The sequence below is a fragment of the Trichoplax adhaerens genome, genomic scaffold (assembly GCF_000150275.1).
Source record: "Trichoplax adhaerens TRIADscaffold_8 genomic scaffold, whole genome shotgun sequence".
Classification (NCBI taxonomy): domain Eukaryota; kingdom Metazoa; phylum Placozoa; class Uniplacotomia; order Trichoplacea; family Trichoplacidae; genus Trichoplax; species Trichoplax adhaerens.
This window is the reverse complement of record NW_002060950.1, coordinates 1117360-1136482: the sequence shown is the minus strand read 5'-3', so window position 1 is coordinate 1136482 and position 19123 is coordinate 1117360. Positions and strand designations below refer to the sequence as shown.

Genomic DNA, 19123 nt, shown 5'->3' with positions numbered 1-19123 from the left:
CATTTGTACGCAAAATGCTATGACTTGTATCTACTTCAATTATTCCGATCAGTATTTAAATCAAGCATTCTGGAGATAATATTAAACGACATCTCGATATCTTTATGCATTTATACGCATAATACTACGATCTGTATCTACCGAAATTCTTCTGAATTAATCTTAAAATCAAGCATTTTAGGGAGTAAACGAAAAACTAGAATTGAACTGAAGGCAATTTTACCTCTTGAAAAGAGCGAATAGTGAAAATCCTTCAAATGGTCTTTGAACGCATATTTCAAATCAGTTAAAGATTAAAAGTGCTCTTGCTATTCCACCTACCTATCGAAGTGATTGGTTAAAGATGATAGCATCGACGAAGGAGTAATTCCTCAAAATCATTTCAATTTCAGCCATTAGTATTGAATTGTTGTCTTTAAACGCGAGACAGATCAATTGCAACATAAAATAAGTTCTCAATCAGGTTGCTAACCACTACGTCCTAGCATTGATTACTTCAATTGCATACTACTCGCAATTCACAATTATCATGGACGATTGCAATAAGCAAGAGGTAGCAACGGAAAAAGAAGAATCGCAATGGGTATCTACAGAACTCGAGATGTTAACTAAATTTAAAGAAGAGACGCTACAACTCAGAGAAATGTTACAAGAAAAATCATATAACAATTTTCAATTTGATATTGATCCAGAAGCTGATTTAACAACCTTACCATTAAAGTTAGACTGTGAAGTCTATAACGAAGCAACAAAAGCCACGCAACTAATAATTGAAGAAAATCTAAAACTGAAAGAAACAGTACTTGCAGCTTACCTTAAAATAAAACCTATAATGTATCATGATAGTCAAGAAGAAGATGATGAAAATTATGAATCCCAATCAAGTGTTATCAAGGTCAATAAGCAAATTGAAGCCATTACTAATGCTTGCTATCAGTTATTTTATGAGATAGAACGATTACAAAAAGAAAATACAATGGCGAGCAACCAATTAAAGCGGCTACAAATTACACCAGAGACTTTTCAGGAAGAGAAAAAAGTTGAATATTATACCGGACTGCCAGGCTATAACATGATGATGATAATATATCGCTATACAATAGCTAATGTGACCTATCATGGCAACAATTCTTTAACTTCTTTTCAAAAGTTTATTCTAGTGCTTATGAAATTGCGCTTAAACTTAAGTGGAGAAGATTTAGCTTACCGATTTGGCGTTAAAGCGGCGACTTCAGCGAGAATAGTATCGGAAATGCTCAATACTTTCTATATTAAATTGAAACCTCTTATTATTTGGCCTAATAAAGACCAACGTACCCGAACTATGCCGATCCGATTTAAGCAATATTTTGGCTCCGATATCGTCGTTATTATCGATTGCTTTGAAATATTTATAGAACGCCCTTCCAATCTATTAGCTAGAGCTAAAACGTGGTCGCCTTATAAAATGCATAATACTATTAAATATCTAATTGGTGTTACTCCTCAAGGAACTATTTCTTTTATTTCTCAAGGTTGGGGTGGTCGTGTCTCTGATAAACATATTACTGAAAATTGCGGTATATTAGATCAACTATCGCCTGGCGATATTATCTTAGCTGATAGAAGATTTAATATAGCAGAAAGCGTAAGCTCAAAAGGAGCATTACTAATCACTCCAAACTCAGCGAAAGGTAATAATCAATTACCGGCTTTCGATATTGAACGAGCAAGGAAGATAGCCCATATTACAATTCAAGTCGAAAGAATCATTGACTTCATCCGGCTTAAATATAAAATATTACAAAGTACTTTAAAATTATCCACCTTTCAAGATCATAAAGAAATGCTTTCCATCGACAAAATAGTTACTGTATGTTGTGCCTTATTTAATTTATGCCCATGCATCGTGCCAATCAATTAATGAACCAACGCATTTTACAAGCCCATTGAAGGAATGAATTCGGTTCAAACTAGCCATAGCAAAAGTAATGAATAAATAAAAATTGGTGGCTGAAATCTTATACTTAATAAACTAGCAGCCGTGATTTTAACCGATTTTGAGATCAAGCATTGAATTATTTGCATAACTTTGATTTACTTACGAGTATACGTATAACAGAATTTTGGATACATGTCATAAATTGTATTAGCCTGTTCAGCTCTTTCTATTTAATCATAATAAAAGGTTGACGATCAACGGAATAATTTCGTAATGGTTTTGGGCAATAAATGATTAAGCTTTCCCATAAGTAACTTACCACCTGTTACTAACGTTTAAAAAGGTTTAGATCTAGTAATAGTGGAAGATATTTATGGTACTTTTAGATTTAGATATGAAGTGGAATAACAAATGATAAATAGTCATATTTGTAGATCACAGCGAAGAAAAACAGGAAAGCCGATTGCAGACTTTTATTGAATTGAATTAAAGTTATGTCTCATACAGGATCATAATTCATACCTTGAAAAATATTTGATAGAGGATCTGAAATGGCCTCTATACGTGCAGCTAGAATAGTTGGAGCATATACTGTACAGTGGTTGCTATTAAATTTACAGTACATCACACGAAAAGAAATAAACATTGAGCCTATCTCCTTAAGTAACATATTTTATTTCATTCGTCAGCAAAGCGGCGGGAGTTTGCACTAGTATTAATAAATTGCACCAAATTCGATCCTGAGTTACAGTTAATATTACATTCTATTTTTCTATAATCTAGATATTAATGTCAATACTACGATCTAGTTAATCATGTAATGAATATAAAAGTGAATGCTTATAGTATAATTGGATTGTACAGGATTATAACCAGAGATAGCAAAACCAAATCATTAGATTCGAGTTAACTAAGTAGCGCTTCTTCGCCTGTAAAGTCTTTGTTTTGATCATCTGTAATGGCTAACTTAGAATTTGATCTTGTATAGAATTTACTGGTTAATTCAGGTAATATAATATAGCGAAAGTAGTCGATCACCTTTTTAATAATGATTTCCCAAAACCTGGTATTGGATTGATTTCGTTCTACATGAGTAAATTGACTGGTTATAACAACAATATCTGCATAGGCCTTTCTGGAAATATTGACTTGTGCTTGGATCTGATAGTAAATAGGATGATCTTGACGCAGCAATATTTGTCCATTCTCTGTTTTAATAAAGCAATTGTCAACAGCAGATGGATCGATCAACTCATCAGGCTTGTTACAGCATAAACATTTTAATTGAAGTGTTCCTTCGCCACAACATCGACAACTAGTTAGGTAATCTGGAAGTGCAGTAAGAAATGGCCAAGATGGATTGATAATTAATCCACATTTATAGATGACGAAATCTTGATGTTGCGATTTCATAGTCTCTGTATAAAGTGCATGCGCTAATTTAAGATGGTTGCAATAGCAATTTGTTTGTTTAGGCTTTACTTTTTTCGGATAGCAAATGCTTTTGAGTAGGTAGATCGATGGTTGTCCAATATCGTCACTATAAACTGCTCTCAATTTCGAATCCGTAATTAATCCAGTCCTAAATATTAACCATTGCTTACTTGAGTCATGATCACGGGTTTCCTTTTCAATAGCGTCTGCTTGTTCTGCTGTAACCGCAAAGGATAGCATAATTTTTTTACAGTAATCAAATAATTCATATTTGGACATTTTAGTCCAATTTTCATCATAAAGATCACAAAGTAACTTAGGAAGAGGGCCATTCAAGTAGCAAGGGCCATAAAAATGACAATATTCAGGTATTAATGATAGAATAGCTGATTTTGCGTTACTTTCGTGCAGTTCTCTAAAAAATTTTGCCATCTCTTGCTCAGTAGGGGGTGCAACTTCTAGTACTTTAACTTTATTGGACGATTTTACAGTTGGAAAAGGTGAAATAGTTACATTTTGATTTTTTTTTCTTTTCAATGTTTCCGTTGATTCGAAATTAATATCTTGCACTTTGCTAAATTCAATCTTTTGAACATTATGTGACATTAACCAGTAAGCAGATTCATCAACAACTGAAGCCATTTGGCGTACTTTTACAACTGCTTCAACTGTGAATAGTATTGCACCTACATGACTGCAAGTTTCTCCTAAACCTGTAATGCAGTTGCAGTGTGCTGCTCGAATGACTCCATTCGATTCAGTTATTATCCACGGTAAAAATGGGGCAGCTTTAACATTTAGTGAGCGCTGGACCTATCGTTATATAATTATAATGCTAATTATTTGTCATATACACGAATGCTTAAATTGATGGTACTACTGTATAATAGTAAAAGTGATTTGAGCCAGAAATTTTGTTGATACGAAATTGTATCACAAAAGAGTTCTGCAAGGAGACTTGCAAAAGCAAAGCAATTAAATTATCCGCTGATGACTTGTTATAATCTTCGAGCATCTAAAATATTATTGATAGCATCGAATAATCTTACGCAAGTGTGAAATATTGAGTGTATCCTTACCTTGGCTATAATTATCGATCGGTCATTTATTGTACAATGCATTACATCGGATACCCATCCAGATACAAAGTAATTGTAGGATTGCAAAGATCTATAATCTTTTAAGTCTTCTAATGTATAAGAGCTTTCAGTTGTGACTAGATAATTTACAATATCCGGGTAAGTAATATCGGGAAGATCTTTATCATCTGTCGACCACTGGTCTTTCATAATACGATACGGATCCGCTCCATCAATTAATTTGGTTTTCTCAATGTATCTAGCAAGGCTTGATGGATTAAGGCTATCAACGTAATTCTCTAACATATTCCACATGATTCTCTGAACTTCGATTTAATGGCGCAGTTGATCAATTATAAAACAGAATATCACTAATTCTTGCAGATTAATTTTATTTTCTCGATTATGAAAGGTGCTAATGCCGTTTTACTACTGCCGCTTATTAATTATTATCACCAGGGCGAATATTAAAAAAATAGTCTATTGTTCTCGGGCTGGGCACGTCGATCATATATTAGACGCACACTTAATAATGCGTATAGCAAGTCTAAATTGAAATCAGTTATAATTATATGCCGCAGGCATGTGTGCAGTAGACATAATAAGCACTAGAGTCAATAAAATCTTACTTTTTTAATCCATTTTATTTACATACAAGAAGCAAAATGAATATTACATGGTCGTTAATGTGATATACATGCAAAATTTCCATTTGTAAATTATATATATCTATAATGGAAAGTTCATCAATAAAAGATCTGCACAAATGCACATCATGCAAATCAGAATTGTCAATTATTTAGTAATTAGTAGTTAATCAGCAGTTCAAATTAGAATTTGCAGATAGTAATCTAATCCCTATAATACTGTATATCGGCGTGGTTACATTAGCAACAGGCCAATAGCTGTAAGTTACCGGTAACCAGTAGAGATTGCACATACGAAATTTATAATTTATTACGCATGATAAATTAATGTTACACGGCCTGCAGTCTAATTTACAGTCATAATGATATACTTGGATATCTTTGTGATTGGTCATAGAAATCAATTAAACCGAATCATTTCCGAAGAGAATAATTCCAATTATGCATAAATTTATCATGAGCTTTCCTTTGCATTTCGTCTATTTGCGCTTTCTTCATTTTCTTTACGACTGAACTGTGGGTGGTATGAGTATCAGACAATATTATTCGTTAGAGCACAGAATTTGACGCAGTTGGTGAAATCAGCACGAACGAGCTACTTACGGCTTAAATATTTTATCCTCTAGACGATAGCGAGAAGTATTTTTTGCTTCCTTAAGATTAGTTAAATTAGATTTACTTTTCCTTTTGGTTCCTAATTTCGGAAATGACAGTGCTAATGAGTCACTCTTATTCAGAGTTACTACTAATGTACCATGATATCCATGCAATAAATGATATCTCAGCAATTTGATGACAACCTTTTCGCTTTTTCCCAGGTTTTGTAAAAGTTATTCCAGTGCCAGCTTCAATTTCTTCCTGAATATCTTTCCAAGAAGGTCCTGCTTGACTTTCTGCAAATGCGAATACATTGGATAAATTCATTCTATTAACAGTAGTTGCTATTTATCATATTTGCTACAGGCTATACTAAGAAATTAATTTAACATCTTCAACAGTGTAAAGCAGTACCTCGAGTTGCTGATGCTTCTGTTAAGGAGTCCTTTTTGACACTTCCATCAGGATTGACAGGTTGTCCTTTCGCATTGCGGGGAATTATAATGCCGTGAAAAGGACACTATATATATATATACAATTACATTTTTTACAAATCATCTATTAAGTTAAGTTAAAGAAGAGACTCATTTAGTTAGTACAAACTACAAATAAGGAAAAAATGATATCTTGCCTTAAATCTATCGCGCCTCTGGCATAATTTTCCATTCGGGAGTAAGGCTCGACACATCCATTTTATAGGTTCGTATTTGATAGGAAATGTGAACATGCGAGCTCGCACTGCAGCTGCTAATTCGTCCTAAAAACGACAGTTTATGATACGAATACAATTTTTAAAAATTAGTAATAAAAACATCTTCTCCATAAAAGAGATTACCTCTGGAATATCAACGTCATCCTCGTTGCTGTTAAACCAAAATTGGTGTTGAGAAGTATTTTTACTGCGATCATAAATGAGAGTATTAGTACTAATTAACTGAAATGTAATGCAGCTTGTATGCAACGCATCAGCTAAATCATATTTATACTTTTCTATTCGAGGAATTTCACTATCTTTGTCCTCCCAATGATAAAGATCTATACCAAATGGAATAACGGGAGCCACAGCAAGAAGTTCTCGCCGCTTTCGTAACTTTTGCTGCTCAAAAGTGTTTTCATTCTCGCTACAGTAATAAGTTAATGATATAAGCCTTAATGCATGACATAGTATTCTTATAGTCTAACTCAAGCGCAAGAGATCATTTTAACTTTACTTGGACGCCCTCATTTTGAAATTTTCCAAGTCAGCATTATCATCTAAGTATTTTTAAAAAGGAAGTCAGCTGTTCAATTGAAGATGCGTCTAATCGTGCGTCAATGTTATTAGACTAGTGTAACAGGCAGTATTTTCGTCACAAAAATTCTCACTATCTAAATCCAAAGATTCTCCAAAAATGTCCTCGTCATTGTCGCTATTTGCTTGCTCTTCCACTTCAATAAATTCATCTGATGAATCTTCGTCTATTTATTTGTTAGATTAAGAATCAGTTTGGTTTTTACTCTAAGGGTTAAGAAGTCTTTGCTTGTACTCTAAGGCAAATCTTACCTTCCTCAACTGCAACATTATTTTTTAGTAACTTTTTACTAATAGGAGACATAGGAATTATCGTTAATTTGCTAAACTTGTCCAGAGTTTGAGTGATTTCATCCCTGATATCGATAATTTTGTACAGTGAATCTTGATCTCCTTGAGCTTTGGTCATCATCTAATACCAAAGATGGATAGTATATACGAGTATTATTCCAAATGACCTTTAGCCTAGCTAACTAGCTACTCCATATTGCATGAATAAACTAATCAAAGTAAAGAACTTTACGTAGCATCATGACTTTTAATTTAAATGGACTTACATCTAACCATTTGTTAACCATAAGTAAGTATTTGTGTTTAAGCAACTTCTGTGAATCGTTTAATAAATCCAAAATATCACAGTTATCGGCATTTTCACGAATCTGCATTATATTATCTTGATCAATTACGACAACAACGTTATGACTATGGGACAGCATTCCGTGTTCTCTAAGGTTTTCATCAGCTATAAAAGGATACCATTACGTCAGAATGGAAGATATCGATTATCAAAATCAAGAGAACTGTTTGACATTAGCCACGTTTACCTTTGCTCAACGTTTGATTTGAAGTATGGTGAAGTGCGGAGTCCAATAACGGTTTTTCTTCTCCCTTTGCATCAGAAATTTCTTCATTATTTTGATTATTATTGGTAAGATGGTCATTCTTATTAGCAATGCTTGCCTGATCAGTTTTTTCAGTTACTTTGGACAAATCATCGTCAGTATGGTGACGGTAAGAAGGTATCAGTAACTCGAAACATGTCATCATTTCTGTTAATATCCTTTGAATATCAGGTACAAATTCTAGGTATTGTTGGATTGGAAAAGTTTAAAATCAATTACATCACATTTAGTGTAGGGAATTTCTAATTTACATCAATCTACTTTTACCTTCCATGCTCTTGCATACACATTCTCGCTTTCTTGTAGCTAATTCTTCTGCCTTTTTCTTTTTCCTTTCCTCTTCTTGGCGCTCAATTAAAGATCTAGCATAGATATCTTCGAAATCAATCTGCGATAGAAGGCGAGAAGTATTAATAGGCTTGCAAAACTGCAAGAGTGTGTGATTGTATTGTATTTCTGCATCTACTACAGTAGTTGAGTTAAAATAATGCAGTATACGCGTAAGATATTGTTGTTAAACCATCTTGGTTACGAAGCAATTGATTGATTCTGCTAGTGTAACGTATCATCGTAATACTTATTTTAAATCTACTAACATGTTTCTTCTCTTTTAAGAATACATATCCGAGTTGCAACTTTCGGTAACCTTTACCAAATTGTTGATGCCATCGTCGCATGGCTTCTAACGTTAGTCTTTTCAAATTTCTAGCTACTGTTTGTGGAGGTGGAAGGGGCATTTTAAGATTGGTTTCCACAGTAAGATCAAGAAACTGATTGAAATCGTTCAAAAGTGCTTCTCGAAATGTATGTGAGCGCATGAATAGTTCATCTATAACTTGCACGGCAGATAAGCGGATCTCAGCATGATCTTTAGCTAGTTGAGTCATCAGTCGATGATAGGCTTGCTTGATGTAGCCATCGGATATACTGCAATATTTTGAAAAATACATCATGTTTAATAAATAGTACGGCGAGAAATGGCCCTATTGACACATGACGTCGATAGATGGCCAGGTTCATGTCGTTGCTGACTTAAAAAGCAATATTTTATTGTATGTTGATTACAAATACAAACTGCAGAACAATATCCTATACTAATATACAGTTTATTCGCTGACTAGGCGAATCATGATCGTTGACCAAGCTCGTCTAGACTAGTGTCATTGCTATATAAGCGATGTTCATCTTTTATTGGCGCATCTTTCACGATCGGCAAGGACGCAAAGTATAAGATGAAGACATGTCCATTGTACCATGGACAGTATGATGCATCCTACAACTGGTCCAATTTTGATTAGAGGAGGAGACACCATAGATCATGACTATACTAGTAAAGTGAATTGGTTGTTGTCATGGATAGCGAGTGAGCAAAATGGATTTGCAATCATGGAATGATTGTCCTACGATAGACGGAATGGTTGATTGTACTGTAGCAAGACTGTATCAATGACAGGCATGTATGGACTAACCGACATAATTTCTTAATCTCTTTGCTTGCTTTCTCGTCTAGTTTAGCCTGGCCCGACTCTGTTACTTGAGTAATTAACTGGCTAAGTTGTTGACATAAAGTGATATCGACGAGTTGATCATCCATGCTTAACGCTACGCGTTGAACAAAATACGCTTCCAGTAGATACGAGTTGTAAGCTCATTCCTTCCTCAATGAGCCATCCTTGATCAGTAGTTGTGAAACTGATGGTACCCACTGAGCAAGGAAATCAACTGTGCAAGTCGTTTTATTGGGGCAAATTGTATTTTCGAGGAGTGAGCGGATTCAGAATTGGAACTGCCTCTTTGCTGAATTCCAATCGAGGCAAAACAGATTCGTTTAATCCGACTAAATCCGAAAATTCCAAATTAAGATAAAGTACTACAGTACAGCACATTACTGTAAACTATTTAACTTTGTACTGTAAACTAATATAACTTTGTACTGTAAACTATAATACTTTGTACTGTAAAATCGGATTTCGGATCGGATTCGGATTTTATGTAGCGCTTTCAATCGGATTAAATGTTTAGTCGTAGTGGGGTTACAATACACTAGTCGTGTGTCAAAGCTTTCCTTACAGTACAGTACAGTACAGTACAGTATGGAAAAGCTTTGAATACAAATTACAGGTTCTGTACTGTAATACTGTACACTGTACACTGTACAGCATAGTACAGTACTGTACGAATGGTATTCATTAGTAAATGGTCTTAATTAGTAGTAAATGGTAGTAAATGGTATTCATTCCTTAATTATTCTGAATAATTGGAGTACTGTATAATTTTCCATATAGTGTAATGGACTGTATAATACGAATGGCACGGTCGTGCGTAAAATGCTTTCAATTCTGTACAGTACAAATTACAGGTTGTCCACAGTACAGCATAGTACTGTACACTGTACTGTACAGTGTAGTACATACAGTACTGTACAGTACAGTACAGTACAGTACAGTACAGTACAGTACGTACTGTACAGTACTGGACTGTAAAGTGCAAATGGCACGGTCGTGTGTAAAAGCTTTCAATTCTCTACAGTACAGTACAGTACAAATGACAGGTTGTCTACAGTACAGCATAGTACTGTACACTAGTGTACAGTACAGTACAGTACAGTACAGTAAACTGTCTGTACTGAAGTCTGCAACTACTGTATCCTGCCAAACAGTTCTACAGTACGCTATTTTACATGGTACTGTACTGGTCAGTAGCGTACTCTACTCTACAGTACTGTACTGGACTGTAAAGTACTGTACAAATGGCACGGCCGTGTGTAAAAGCTTTCAATTCTCTACAGTACAGTACAGTATAAATGACAGGTTGTCTACAGTACAGCATAGTACTGTACACTGTACAATGTACATTACGTACTGTACAGTACTGTACAGTACAGTAAACTGTCTGTACTGAAGTCTACAGTACAACTATCCTGTCAGACAGTTGTACAGTACAGTACAGTACTGTACACTATTTTACGTGGTACTGGTCTATAGCGTACTCTACTGGACATCATCCATTCGCCTGAGACGGCAACACCTTGACTCTTTTGGTGGTCGTTTGTTCAAGTTGACGCTGACGAGTCACACGCTGCATTCATTGTCGTGTTCAGTTGAACATCAGACGCATTGACTTTTCATCTTGATCGGTTCTGACGACATCTTGACAGCTACCGCTCGCTGTACAAATCCAAGATGGAAATCTTACTCTATCTTACCTTTGCTTTATTCTGCTGGCCTATCGTCACATGCAACGATGAACAATCTTTGGAACCAGGAGCTGAAGGCTTCCTCAAAAGAGAGCACACCTTGGTTCGCCCTTTTCAAGGTACAGTACTAGTATACGGTCGACCACCTCTCATTGATTGATTGATCAAATTGAAAATGGAGCCTACATAGCCTTCATCACTCTTGCAGTAAGCCCTTTAAACTGAACCATTTCCATAGCATAGGGGCTTTTTCTATATTGATAGTATTGCTTAAGTAGGTCATAGGATAAAATCCAATATGGATAGTGGATGAAATTTCAGTCCAGCCTGTTTATTAATCGCCATAGTAGGTCTGTCGTAACATCATCGACTTCGACAACGAATCCAAATAAACCAACCCCAAAATAATTCAGTAGTGTACTGTAGAATACTTTGCGTGCACGTATTATACGAGTATAGACGTTCAATGGACAGTCAATTTCCACTACCTTTCTGAAAGCAATTGCCCACTGTACTCATTTGGCTGGATAGCCTACTCGTATTCTAGTTTCCAATGAAATAGGGCTAAGCCTGATTGGAAATACAGTATCAACTAGACGCTCTCTGGACAGGGTATTGCTCAATCGTTTCAAAATCCTTTCAGAAATATCGGCGTTTTCACTGGCCTAACATACTGAAAGCGCAATCCATCCAATTCAATTCATTCCAAACTCTTGCTCTACATACTAATGTATGCAGTACAGTAGACGGACTTGGACAGAAAATGACTACCAGACAAAAATCTCAACTGTTGGTAGACTTGACTGGAACACTGCAATAATTGTACAATGTACTACAGTATGCCGGTCGACGCCATGCTGTACTCGTGCCTATGCACGCACGAAAATACAGTCTTCAAAGAATGGCCATCCTGTGCCAATGGTGGCCAACAATGCAAAGTACAATGTCGAGTTGGCCGTCTTTCCTAAAGAATCTCCTCTTTATGTTATAACGTGGCTAATCTTTACTTTATGAACTGCGAAATATTGCAATTAAAAGTTGATCCAATATTGTAAACGTGAATAATTCACTGTTATGCAGGTACACAACAGTGTACCTGATAATTAATATCAACTCCATGACTGTCTGGAATGGCTGAATTAGATACCTTTCATTCATTCTGACGATGCATTTCCTTATTGATCCATTGATGTTGATTTAGGCAAATAAACGCAGTATTTGGATAACCTTACTGACTATGAAATTGGGATTAATTCATCCAAATAACACTCTGACAAATATAGCATAGGACGACTTGTATGTAAACCATGCTCAATACTGCTGATCGTACAAAACAAGGGATCTTCAAATCTCCGTAGTCCTGTATTTACTTCCACGTACGGCCACGGTACGAGTAGATGCGTACATCATTTCCTAGGCCTACTATGCATTAGCCCCTGAAATGACCCAATAGTGGATTCTATCGTCTACTTTATCCGTACTATTTCCTGCCAATACAGTACCTATGCCAGTACTGTACGTTAAAATTACTCCATACAATGCTAATCCTTTAACATTGTCAGTCAATGCGCCCATATTAAATCTTAATCTTTAAAAAAAAGGCTTTCTTTAAGGATTAAAATGGTTTGTAAGTTTGAAAACATTCAATTTCATTGTTGTGGTAGACTGGCTATCAACTAATTAATGAAGTAATACCAAGTAATGATTAATAAACTTCGATCAACTGTTGTGCGGGTAGCTTTGTTCACTTCATTGTGGACTTGAATTAATTAACAACGCACTCTGTATCTGCGCGGACTGGCCTAATATGGAAGACTAGGAATTGGTAACGGCTAGTAGAATGCTATGCCGAAACAGTAGTCGTTATCTTATTTGCTCATTGCAAAAAAAAGGGAAAATTGCTACAGTGTTTCCATTTTCATCAATAATTGGAGCGTAATACCTTCAGATATGATGATATAGCATCTTTTTTACCAAGCATAACGTGTCAATATGTTCAGTTGATCAATAACAAAGTAACAAAGCTATTAACGTTAACTTTTTATCTTCATACACAAGATATTGACAAACTACGTCATGTTGTATCCATTCGACATGAAACCGATCGAACGACTAAAATAATAAACTGTTAACTTTACCTTTATTCAACTTAGCGTATCTACTTTCTTTATAATACCCTGCTTCATTAATTAGGTGTTGGAGCTGAACTTTGGGACTTTACTGGAAGTACTATTGTTACTGGCACCCATATCCGATTAACACCTGATCATCAAAGTAAAGCTGGCGCAATTTGGAATAGAATAGTAAGTTTTCATTTACCTTTTGATCGTGACGTTTTATTATGGAAGCCTAATTTTAAATTTTGGTGACGACTCCATTTCTACGCGTATTATAACAAATTTATTATAACTGCTACTGCTTAAAAACTGATATCACTCTGATAATAGCACAGTAATCAATTACATTGTTATTCACTGCCCTATGCCAGTTTTGGAAAATTTTCCTTTTGCCAGATGGTAAATTTATCGTGCATGACTTTAGATGTTTATCAGTATACTAAATAAATCGTACGATGATCGACCATAAACTTTTTTACTCATATTAAAGCATACATAAGAATAAGTACGAGTTCGGGTATATACTAATTTAATCTATTGATAAAAAAATTCAAGTATTTCAATAATTAACTGAAATTCAGCAACTCATAATGCTAGATATTTCACATCCGGAGTGCAAGTATTACACTGTCTTGTCAAACTGTCCTCCTGACAAGAATATCGCAGTTATAAGGCAATTTTTGATAGCAGTAAGCAAAATATAGATAGAAGGCTGATCTCGTTTATTTATCGTTATTAGCCATGCATGCTCCGCAATTGGGAAGTTTTAATTCACTTTAAAGTTCATGGTAATGGTGTTGATTTGTATGGCGATGGATTTGCGTTTTGGCTCACAAAGGGTAGAAACGAAATGGGTATATATATATATATATATACTAATGACTGTTACTATGACGATTTCATATCATTGCTATTTGTGATATATTGATGATGATATACTTCATTGACGTTTGTCTTTTATCGCATGTAGGCAAAGTTTTCGGTAGTAAAGATCCCTTTAGTGGCCTAGCCATTTTCTTCGATACTTACAGCAACCAAAATGGTGAACATGCCGTAAGTACAAATATGATTAGTAAGAAACTTCCAGAAATTGATTCATTCTTAAAATGACATGATATTTAATGTGTTTAATACCCATATGACTTTGTAATGATGACATGATAATAGCCCAGTCCTAGCTACCATACAATAATTGTTATTCATTGCATTTTAGCACGTTCACCCCTATGTTTCGGCAGTTGTCAATAACGGCTCCATGAGCTACGATCACGACTATGATGGAACGCACATTCAGATCGCTGGATGTTCGGTAATACTTGGATATATACAATAATTTGATTTATCGTTTGACATGTACAACAAAATAATTGCACAAATATATCGTAGGCTCCATTCCGCGGTAGAGAACATGATACTTTTGCATCTATCCGCTTTGTTAACAATCGATTAACGGTAAGTTTTGGATGTTAACTATTTTAATTAAAATTAATGCAGCATTTTAATATTACATCAATGGCTTTAAGATCAATTTTTTATTCTAAGCGCACGTTAAAGTGATATTCAACTCTGTTATAGGCAAAACTTGATATCGATGGTAACGGAGAATGGCGTCAGTGTTTCGATGCTGATGAGGTTTTTTTGCCACTGGGTTACTTTTTTGGGATTTCCGCAGCTACCGGGGACTTAGCTGGTAAGATAAGTTGCTTGTTTTAGTGATGCAGTATTCATGCTCCTGTTCTGCTACCTTTAGGCTGATGATTATTTTCCTCTTTGGCTTAGACAACCATGATATTCTGACATTTAAAGTGTTTGAATTACCCGCTGATGAGACTTCCGATATTAGCGACACTGCTCTATTAAATTTAGTACCGCACGCCAAGACTGCAGAAGCTCCTCGAGGTGAGTAGTAGAGCAGTGATGCCTAACGATAATATACAGTACACTTTATGTAACAGATAACATCTAAGCTAAAGTGTGACTTAGGCCGCTGTAGCTAACCATTTTAGGATTGACTATCTTTGAAATCAATTGATTGTTATTGGTCTAAACAGTCTTTTTAATCTGAACAATTCTGATATGATGTCTCTGCTAGAACTAATTTACCGTTACTTTATCACTTGTAACAAATGCAGAGAGGACGCAAGATAAACCTGTTGGTGTATTTCAACGTAAATCAATGTCGACTATATTCATGTTCCTGATATTGCTTATCGTCTGTGGTGGTATCGTATTTTTCTTGGTTAAGAGGCAACAAACCAATGCGAAAAAGAGATTTTATTAGTCTCGCTAGCCTAATCAAATATAAAAGTCTTGAAATTTGATAGGAACATTTCCTATAATTTAACTAATTGATTGTAAGTTATATATTCAGGTTCGGTATTTCTTCAGCCCAAACTATACTTTGTGATGCAATACTAATCTATGTTGTAATAGCTACTATCACAGTTCTGTTTTACTATTTGGATTATGCCATTGCCAAAGCAGTAAATTCGGTAAATTTTGATTAATTCTATAACATGATAAGTTACGCGGTTCTGACGACAGTGATAGTATAGTTTTTATCAAGGATTATATTATTTGCCTACATCTTTTCGATATCAGGTCGCATTGTATGCGTATCTGTATCAAATTTTGTTCAGCAATCAAATCATAGATCGTATTGCCCAACAGAATTGTACGAATTTCAAAGCAAGATGTAGCGTTATCAGTTTATTATACATACATATAGATAATCCTTTGATGAAAATAAGTACATATCTTTTTACCAGTCATAGCCGAGTATTGACAGTAAATTGCATTTTTTATCTTCATAATTAATAATTATAATCTGCGTGTTATCGAAAACTTGTACAGTTGTCTAGAATACACTTCATAGTTATCTACATCTTTGCATCTATATGAGGATTTAGAGACACGAAGATGTATTCTATCAATAGCGAAATTTTAGCATGCAATATAGAATTCAACAATATTTGATTTAAATTTCTTTAATAAAATGAATTATAACAATCGCATGATTTATAGTTAATTTTCTATATTCTTTCCAAGATAATCGATATAGTGAGTAGTAAAATTCTATGTTGTCTCTTCCCTTTAGCGTTGTGTATACTAATCATATCTACGCCATTAGCGATTTGTCATTTACAGCAATGAGTGACTACGTCATCCAACTGTTCGTAATGTTGTAAAAGCTCTTTAGAGAGTTATATCACAATACAATAATATGTGTAAGGCTAAATAATAGAATCCGAATCTAAACTTGCCTAATCTTTTAAATTATATGAAAAAAATATAGCCATAACACAATATAATACAGTAGAATTTAGGTAATAATTCTGTAGATATGTACTGTACATTCACGTAATATCGCAAACTAGATAATAATAAAGCTATTGCTGAGCTGTCGCGCGAAAATGAAAGTGCCTTCATACCAAAAGTTTAAATTTAAAGTTCTTGTCTATATTAGGGCTCTGCTTACTGTATAAAAAATTCGCTTTTCATTGGCTTGTTTTAAATTCACGAGATAAGAACAGTCTTCCACTAGAATACTAAGTATTGACATTGCTGCTATGGCTGAATGCAGACGCATCGGTAATATTCTGACGGTTAGCAGCAGCTTGAACTTGTAAAAGTGTATCTTTTAGATCAGCATAGCATGAATTGCATACCAAAACGGTTTCAACGTATGCAGCAGGAGCTATTATAAATTACGGAAAGGAAAGAGAATTTTGTCAATTTTGAGTGATTTGCAATACGCGTAAAATATCTCGAGTGTCTCGCAGAAAAATCGCGACTTCGCGGTCAACTTTACAAAGTATCGCCAGTAAATACCCATTGCCTCTTACCTGTCGCTCCAAAAACCGCGCGTGGAACTTTCATTGAGCAACATCGAGAACAAAAACTGTCACCACATGCTCTACAGTATTGCTGAAGAAATAAGCGTAACGGTTTTCTTATGATAGCTACTTTTGTGTACTTTAATATTGCACTCCAATGGTATTTTCTTAATGCTAGTGTACTGCAGACAAATTTTTACTTACCCGGCGAATCAGCATCTTCGAGAAAGATGAATCACACGATGCACAGTGACCTGTAAACAGAGTAAATTAAATATTATGCCCTAGTTAAACGTAGATAACAAATTCAATATTATTGTCACTATACCACTCTTTATATGTCGTCGACGCCGTTTTAATTCATTAAATCTTGTCATCACTGATTTCCGATGAGCTTAAATTAATTCAAATTAATTCATTAATGCGTATTCGATAACATAAAATAAAACGGTTAACCAATAGAATGCCTGGCAATAGCTTACTTATAGATCTTAAATCGTTCTTAGACATAGGGATGGCCTATTTTAATATTAAGACAAATAAAAAAATTAGAGAAATTAATAAAAATTTTAATGAAGATTACAGGATCAACAATACTTCTTTAAAGCCTGAAATTTTACCTCTTCGTCGTCATCAGATTCAAAATCTACTTCATCGTCACTGTCGACTTGATTTTCAGAATTGATCGCTGCTGTATCACCGGCAGCTGCAAGGTTATCATCATTCTGCTTCGTAAAATGAAAGTTACTTACTGATTACGCGCCGTGCATGGGTCACTAGTACTACCATCATGAACTTACCTCCTCGTTACTTGCTTGCTGAGTTTCAGAATTTTCAGGAGACTTTGATGCTTTATTTTAAATTTTAAATTTATAACAAACTTAAAGGAAGGTATACAGCGCTACTCTAACTGAATACCGTAAAGCTTGTAGTTTAACCATAAGTTTTTAGAGCATGTTGTCATATAGCAATATTGCATTGCGAAATGGAGCATGATGATAGATTAGTAACTTAAAATGAACATACCATTGCTTATATAAGGTTGGAAAAGGAATGCTGTAGTTACAAAGCCAATCCAATAACCTCTAATAGGCATTACAGGATAAGCCAGAGTTGCTAAGAGGACAATTATTGTAATTCTGTGTGAAGAAGTATCAGATTTATTAGTGCAACATCATATGTCAATTATAGATAAGTATAATTGGCTGGTAGTAAGTACAAAGCGCCTGGAATCTCGAATGTTGGAGACTTACGTCATTGTAGCTTTTGGTCGATTCCATTTCACAATACTAATCAATTACAAAAGATAAACCGATCACATTAGTTTATTTTCACGACAAAACATGAAATATCGCGCTTCAAGTTGATTGAAAGAGATATGCATCCATATAGAATTCGTATTTTTTCTACAATTTATTGCCTGCTAAAACGAAAAATCATTAATACCTGATAAAATGATCTCGCGCAATACGAATTTTATTTAGTAAATCGTCCATTTCTGCAAGCCTGTACAAAAGACTCACAGTTAGTTTGCATATAATCAATACATTTAAAGAAATTTTTGTAGAATTCTTAAACCAACATTGTCGGGATAAGATTTAACGATAAAAAAATTACATAAAATGACATTCACTATTTCGAAGATCAGTAGTATGTTAATGTCCCTACATTTGCTTATATTCTTTTATAGCAGTTTTTGATAGCTTTTCGTTAGCGGCTTGCTCACTCTAGTTGTGAAAGATATTTATAAGACAATTAGAGTTGTCCTAATCGTGGTATCAACAAGTTGGACAACATTACATCAGATGAAATTTATCGTTGTCAATGAGAGCTTTCTAGTACAGTAGAAATGACAAAATTTTGAGATAAATTTATAGCGTAGCAATATTTGATTTTGTAAAATACCCATGGATAGATACTACTTTCGGTGTCACTATCTATTGTTAATATGGCAATATGAAAACCAGAAGTAAAGGAACATACATTTTTCGTAAAGTGGAAACTACAGTACTTCAGTAAACTTACAACTATTACAAAATCATGATCTTGCATTTCCGGTTCAGGAAGATTGCTTTTCAAGTCTTCAACTATAACATCTTTAGG

The 19123-nt window shown here is 34.7% G+C and overlaps 5 protein-coding genes across 5 annotated transcripts; 2 read left to right on the top strand and 3 right to left on the bottom strand.

Annotated features, from left to right (window-relative positions):
* Positions 1 to 529: 529 nt before the first annotated feature.
* Positions 530 to 1903, top strand: TRIADDRAFT_58550 (uncharacterized protein; the record flags this gene model as incomplete). Its single annotated transcript, XM_002114712.1, has 1 exon — positions 530 to 1903. One exon carries the CDS (start codon positions 530 to 532, stop codon positions 1901 to 1903), a length of 1374 nt encoding a protein of 457 aa, XP_002114748.1.
* Positions 1904 to 2827: 924 nt separating this feature from the next.
* Positions 2828 to 4749, bottom strand: TRIADDRAFT_58549 (uncharacterized protein; the record flags this gene model as incomplete). Its single annotated transcript, XM_002114539.1, has 2 exons — positions 2828 to 4168; positions 4435 to 4749. The coding sequence occupies 2 exons, from the start codon at positions 4747 to 4749 to the stop codon at positions 2828 to 2830; spliced, it is 1656 nt and encodes a 551-aa protein (XP_002114575.1).
* Positions 4750 to 5495: 746 nt separating this feature from the next.
* TRIADDRAFT_58548 (uncharacterized protein) lies at positions 5496 to 9465 on the bottom strand (the record flags this gene model as incomplete). Its single annotated transcript, XM_002114538.1, has 13 exons — positions 5496 to 5595; positions 5685 to 5775; positions 5882 to 5974; positions 6093 to 6198; positions 6514 to 6799; positions 6890 to 6932; positions 7044 to 7136; positions 7222 to 7381; positions 7527 to 7711; positions 7794 to 8051; positions 8139 to 8259; positions 8468 to 8798; positions 9341 to 9465. The coding sequence occupies 13 exons, from the start codon at positions 9463 to 9465 to the stop codon at positions 5496 to 5498; spliced, it is 1992 nt and encodes a 663-aa protein (XP_002114574.1).
* Positions 9466 to 11053: 1588 nt separating this feature from the next.
* Positions 11054 to 15465, top strand: TRIADDRAFT_28425 (uncharacterized protein; the record flags this gene model as incomplete). Its single annotated transcript, XM_002114711.1, has 9 exons — positions 11054 to 11204; positions 13270 to 13370; positions 13924 to 14038; positions 14155 to 14237; positions 14398 to 14493; positions 14571 to 14636; positions 14760 to 14874; positions 14964 to 15083; positions 15329 to 15465. The coding sequence occupies 9 exons, from the start codon at positions 11054 to 11056 to the stop codon at positions 15463 to 15465; spliced, it is 984 nt and encodes a 327-aa protein (XP_002114747.1).
* Positions 15466 to 16732: 1267 nt separating this feature from the next.
* On the bottom strand, positions 16733 to 18516 carry TRIADDRAFT_58546 (uncharacterized protein; the record flags this gene model as incomplete). Its single annotated transcript, XM_002114537.1, has 8 exons — positions 16733 to 16881; positions 17030 to 17111; positions 17225 to 17274; positions 17503 to 17539; positions 17641 to 17748; positions 17821 to 17870; positions 18047 to 18159; positions 18467 to 18516. The coding sequence occupies 8 exons, from the start codon at positions 18514 to 18516 to the stop codon at positions 16733 to 16735; spliced, it is 639 nt and encodes a 212-aa protein (XP_002114573.1).
* Positions 18517 to 19123: the final 607 nt, after the last annotated feature.